Source organism: Gracilinanus agilis, chromosome 1, assembly GCF_016433145.1.
Source record: "Gracilinanus agilis isolate LMUSP501 chromosome 1, AgileGrace, whole genome shotgun sequence".
Taxonomy (NCBI): Eukaryota; Metazoa; Chordata; class Mammalia; order Didelphimorphia; family Didelphidae; genus Gracilinanus; species Gracilinanus agilis.
This window is the reverse complement of record NC_058130.1, coordinates 222,019,824-222,026,201: the sequence shown is the minus strand read 5'-3', so window position 1 is coordinate 222,026,201 and position 6,378 is coordinate 222,019,824. Positions and strand designations below refer to the sequence as shown.

The following is a 6,378-nucleotide window of genomic DNA, read 5'->3' as shown; positions in this document are numbered from 1 at the left end:
GGGCATAAACAGGAAGCAAAAGAACAAACTCTCCGGGGTCGTCCTGCTCTATCGCGTCACCACCGTCCGTGGTGACCACTAGCTGTCTACCCTTGGAACCGTCCCATCCCTACTTCTCCGCCCGCTCTCGCGGTTTGCAAACCTCGCCAACTCCTCCGCACGCTATCTTCTCCAGTTTTGCGCTCCGCCCAGGACCGCCCACAGCTCCTCTGAACAGATTGCTGCCCAAGCTCGGGTGGAGCTCCTTTCTTGGACTCTTAGAAGGAGACCCCAGGGAGAAGGGGCGGTGCCGACTAGAGGAGGCGGATTGGGCGGGGAAGGGGCCGGACTGAAGCCGAGGCCGGCTGTCACCCAGCTCCCGCCCCCCTACGTGCGTGCGTTTGGCTTCGGCTTCTCTTTCTTTGCTGCCTCTCCGCCTCTTCCCGCGCGCACCCGGGGTGCCCTCGGTTTTCTGCTCCGTTGGCCAACGCGGGTGGGCAGCCGGGTCCGGAACGGCTAGGGTTGCGGAGGGAATCCAGACCAGGTGAGAGTCCTGGGAATCTGAGCGGGGAAGAGAGAGCCCGGGGAGAGAGGGGGAATCACTGGGTGCCTCCACTCTCTTCCTCCGCAAAATACGCATACATTGTGTTTAAGTAAGAAAGGGGTGAATGCTCCCTCAACCTCTTCTCTCTCCCTGCGGCCCATATAGAGGACCTGGGATCCTCTTGATCCCTAACTTTCGAGGCCCTTTGGGAGCCAAGAAGCGCCGAACTAGGTCTGAGGTTTGGGAAGGAGGAAATACTGGTATTTCAGGGTCTAAGAAGGGAGAAGTACAACAGGGAGCCCCAGTTCCCTTTAACCAATTGGAGAGACCCTTTCCCTCCCCAAGCCAGTTCAGCCCAGTCTCAGTTCGGAGCTCTGGATTAGAATGTTGTTAGGGTGACAGTTTGGCCCCCAGGAGAAGGGTAGAGTCGGGGAGACATTATTTATTTGGGGGCTCAGAAATGAGAGTAGGATGTTGGCTTCCCTCCTTGAAATCTAGCATCAGATTTGTCTGGAGTTGTTGCCTGTGGGAGCTGCTGGAGTTTATTCCTTCTTTTTGGATGAAATGGCCTGGCCAGGCCTGCTTAACCTGGGGTCCATGAAATTGTTTTTGTACATTTACATGTAAATGCAAATATACAAAATATAGATGCATGTATATGACCCCAGTATAGAGAAATACTCCTGTACACAACACATGCATATATAAACATGTGCATGTGTGTATTTCTGTATGTGTAAATGCATAAATTATATGTGTGCATATATGAAATCATTTCCATATAATTATTTTCCTTTGTATTTTTCCTTATGCATTTAAAAACATTCTGAGAAGGGATCCACAGGCTTCATTAGATTGTCAAAAAGGTCGGTGACACACACAAAAAGGTTAAAAATGACTGTATAGATACCAAAGCTGAGTAATAAGCAACCCTAAGAAGGGAGGAGGGGAGGGAGTTAGTGTTGGTGTGTGCATGGGCATGGTGGCAGCTGGGGAGAGGAAAGCTGAATTGATGTAATCTTTCCCTGTCTCAGCCCCTGAAAATTAGCCTGGGAAGAACAAGGATGGCTGCCTCCTAGAGCAGAAATGAGATAAACAGGACCAATAGAGAGTCCCTAAATCTGGAGCTATTACAGAAAAATTGTTTTAGGCAGACCTGGTTTGAAAATCTAGGTTTGAAGGGCAACTAGGTTGCTCAGTGGATAGAGAACCAGGCCCAGAGATGGAAGGACCTGGGTTCAATTGTGACTTCAGACCCTTCCTAGCTGGGCGATCCTGGGGAAATCACTTAAACCTAGTTATCTAATCCTTACTGTTCTTTGGCCTTGGAAATGATATTTAGTATCAATTCTAAGACAGAAGGCAAGGATTAAAAAAAAGGAAAAAAAAATCTGGGTTTGATAGACAAGATCAGTTAGAAGGGAATATTCACTTTATAAAATGCCTTCTTTTTTTATTTTATTTTTTTAGTAAATTACTGTACTAAATGTCCCTAGTACATATGAGATATAATTTGATTTCTAAAAATTCAGTAAGTCGATAAATACTTGTGTTCTAGAAATCAGATAAATCTTAAATAAGCCTGGGAACCACTCCAGTAGAACAGGACTTTAGATAAATATCATATTTTGGTTGATATTACAAGCCAACTGGGTTATTTGGAGATAGAGAAGAAAGACAGATGAGTATGGTTTTAACCTTCATTCACCTTTGTACCATTCAGTTTTAATGTCAATTCAGTTCTTAATGGGTATGTATTGAATACCTACCATTTGAGGCTAACATAGTCCTTCGGGCAGTGTAGTAGGTGGCACAATTTTTTTTTTTTTAATTCTTTACCTTCTGTTCATTCCAAGGCAGAAGAGTAGTAAGGGCTAGGCTGTTGGGGTTAAGTGACTTGCCTGGGGCCACACAGGTAAGAAGTGTCCCCCTAGCTGTCCCCACAATTTGTTTTGAAAAACATTGAGAAAACTGGAGGCTGCCTTGAAACCAGTGCTTAGAAGGTAAGGATTTAAAAAAAAAATACCTGAGTACATAAAGCAATTAGAATGCAATTCAATGATGTAGATCCAGATATGTAGTATGTATATAATAAAAGGCACAGGGAAGTCTAGAAAGGGTGAGAATCAGTGTCTATGTGAATGTTCAGGTAGGTCCTTCATGGAGGAAAGTAGGACCTTAGAGGTTGTGCTCAGCAGCTAGAGTTCTTTGATCTGCTATATGTTGCAGACCCTTAATCGATTAAGAACTGCCTTTCTTCTCTTGCCTCTTGCAGCAAGAAGTAAACAGAGACATGTGAAGTACATTTGGGTTATTCTGTTTGCCACCTCTCTGAGGAAGCTTGAGCAGGTAGGAAGGAAGGATGGTGAAAATGGAGACCTCCAGTACATCCAGAGATTTTCAGGAGCTGCAGAAGAAGCTAGCTTCCCTGATCGATTCCATCCAGAGCAACTCCAAGGTGAGTTTGAATCATCTGCAGATTGCCCAGTGCTAGAACATGACTCTTTGTCATAGGCATTAGAGCTGGAAGGAACTTTTATAGATCATCTAAACTACTAGTTCCCAGTGTTGTTTTTTTTTTTGTTCCATGAATTCCTTTTAACAGCAGCAACAACCTCCTCCAGGGTAATTTAATATTGCGACTCATGATACTCCATAAATAGTTACTGCTTAAAGAACCATTAAAGAATTTTTTAGGGTGATTTGTTGGACCATAGACTCAAACTACCAATGGGATTGCAAACCCACAAATGGGAACCACTGAGCTAATCCAGCCCTATCACTTTTCAAATGAAAAAATTTAGCACTAGAGAAATAACATTTAGAGTACCAGATTTGAACCCTAATCTCTCATTTCAAATCTAGTGTTCTTTCCTTTAAATTATGTGATTTTAGAATGCCAGGCCTGCAGTGGGGAGGTCCTGGGTTCAAATGTGGCCTCAGATACTTACTAGCTATGTGACCCATGGCAAATTACTTAATCCCATTTGCCATGTCTTTGCCCTTCTGTTTTAGAGATGTTACTAAAACAGAAAGTAAGGGATAATTTAAAACAAACAAACAATCTGGTTTGTAATTTCCCTTCTTGAATTATAGGCTAGGTCCTTGTAAATGAGGCAGAACCTTCCAAATGAGGGGGGGCTAGTCTGATTAGGACCTGATTGTATGGGTTAGTGTAGAAGTAATGGGAAAATTGTATATATGGTAAATAGAAAGTTGGTCTTGGAGCCTGGAACACCTGAGTTCAAGTTCTGCCTTTAATACCTAATTGGCTTTGGAACTAGACAAGTCATTTAACTTCTCAATGTTGTAGGCCACTCTTGAGGGGCATACATTGCAGAGAAGGTGCTGACCTGCTTTGATAGAAGGATTTTCTTCCTCCAGTAGCTCTCTCATATGAATGAAATCATAGGTCCACTCTTTATCCCTACTTTACTGAGAATAATCTGAATTTGGAATAAGAGTTTGCTTTGAGCTCTGGCTCCATCAAACTGACTTAAGTGATATCTTCTCTGATTCATTGCTTCCTTGATAGGCTTGGAGAAAGGAGATTGACTTGCTGAGTCAAATAGCTAAGTGTCAGAGTCAGAATTTGAACCAGGGTATCCTGATATGGTCTAGTGCACATCCCATTAGAAAGCAAAATCTTTTAAGGGCAGGGCCCTTTTTTTGCTTTTTCTTAATTTCCTCAGTCCCTAGCATAGAGTCAACACTTAATAAATGCTCATCAATTAAATTGCATTGTACTACAATGCTACTCAGTAGTTTCTCACCTTAGAGAACAATTAACTGATTTTTCATATTGTGGATTATTAGAAATATATATTTTAAATCTTGAAATTATTGGTGGAAATGGCTGCTTCCTTCTCCATGGGAGTTGCTATCCTGGATAATGGCTTAGAGAGGCCAAGTTGGACGTGAGACCAGAAGTCTGAGATTTAGACTAGTAGACTTTGCCTATTGGTAGAAGGTTGTGCTTTGTAAACAAAGAATTATATAGAAATGAGAAAAATTCAGGGGCAGCTATGTGGCTTAGTGGATTAAGAGCCAAGCCCAGAGATAGGGGTTCAAATCTGGCCACAGACACTTCCTAGCTATGTGACCGTGGGCAAGTCACTTAACTCCCACTGCCTAGCCCTTACCGCTCTTCTGCCTTAGAACCATTACACAATATTGATTCCAAGATGGAAGGTAAGAGTTTAAAAAAATTAGAATTATTGCTATTTGCCTGAAGAATCAAGAGCTGACTGTCTTTTACATTCTTTTTTTTAATGAAAAAAAATGTATTTGTAAGCACTGAGACTTATTCTTTATTCCAAATTTTCTCTCCTTCATACAATGAGAAGGCAAGGAAAATGAAACCTATTACAAATATGTACAGTTAAAAAAAAAACAAATTTCTATCTTTTGCATTCTCATTCTAAGTTATGTGCCTTGTTTCAAAAATTTAAGAAAATCTTTGTGGAAGCTCCATATAAATAGAGCTGAAACTTGGTTATAACTTATTTGCCTGGAACCACGTTCATGAATAATTTGAAAAGCATTCACTTCCTTTGGTATAGACCTATGTTGGTGAACCTATGGCACATGTGTCTGAGGGGACTTCTCCCCTCCCCCTCTCCATAGCACCTGAGGATATTTCCCACATGACCCGTCCCTCTGCTCAGTAGCCCAATGGAAGTACTTCCTTCCTCCCCTCTCTGGGGTAGGGTGGGATCACATGTGGTATGAGGGTTGCCATTTGGGCACTCAGTCTCTAAAAGGTATGCCATCACTGGTATAGACCATCCTGTGCCCTGATCCTGAGCTTCTTCCTGTCTTTATTGGTGTTTAATTATTTGTGTCTTTTATGAACTGAAGTAGAAAAATCTTTAAAGGTGCCTCCTTGTTTCCTTTTTGAGCAACAGGTTGGTCTTAGTTTGTCAATTCATTACCACAGAACTACTCTGTCTCCTCCCTACCTCCACCTGTCTGTGAGGAAGGAACAGTAGGAAAAGTGGATGATGGGCAATGAAGTGTCCTCCATCACCCTGGACTTCTCCTCCTCCTCCTCTTTATATGGTAGCCTCTGACCTGGAGGTTTGAGTGATGAACACTTAATGGTCCTGCTGGTAGCTCTTGTCTGAGGGTGAATCTATCCTCATAACTACCAAATGAGTTAAGACCTGCCTCTCTGGGAAGCTAAACTGTGGGAACCCACTGAATTCAGAAATGGCTCATGACCAGTGTTTGTTGTTGGTTCTGCCATGGGATGAGAAGCATTGAGTATATTCATTCATTTGTTGGGACACAAATGGGATAATAAGTTAAAGATGTTTTAACCCTTAGCTTTAGAAAATTTTACTTTCCATAGCACTTTGATGGATGCGACATATAAATAACACCAATGTTTTTGTTAGTAAATGTGTGTGTGTGTGTGTGTGTGTGTGTGTGTGTGTGTGTGTGTGTGTGTGTGTGTCTCCAGCACTTAGCATAGTGCCTGGCACATAGTTGGTACTTAATAAATGTTGATTTGTTGATGCATAAATAAATGTACACATACATGCACAACATACACATATATCTAATTTGGGTATAGGCCTGTGATTTCATTAGTGTGGGAGAACTCTCTGGGGCTCCTAAGTAGCACAGGGGATAGATCTCCAGGCCTGGAGGCAGGAGGACCTGGGTTCAAATGTGACCTTAGACACTTCCTAGCTGTGTGACTCTGAGCAAGGCACTTAACCCCGTTGTTCGTCTATCCCTTACCTATCTCTTACTAGTCCTCTGCCCTGGAGATGATACAATTCTAAGACAGAAGATAAGGGAAAGAGAGAGGGAGGGAGAATGGAAGGAAGAAAGGAGTCTCTTATACA

General features: G+C 42.5%; 1 protein-coding gene across 1 annotated transcript in view; it reads left to right on the top strand.

Annotated features, from left to right (window-relative positions):
- Positions 1–433: 433 nt before the first annotated feature.
- Positions 434–6,378, top strand: part of LDAF1 (lipid droplet assembly factor 1) — a 16,525-nt gene continuing 10,580 nt past the window's right edge. The window contains exons 1-2 of the mRNA XM_044657456.1: positions 434–523; positions 2,799–2,981. Of these exons, the coding sequence (XP_044513391.1) occupies positions 2,886–2,981 (96 nt within the window). The 5' untranslated portion in view covers positions 434–523; positions 2,799–2,885. The remainder of the gene's footprint in view (positions 524–2,798; positions 2,982–6,378) is intronic.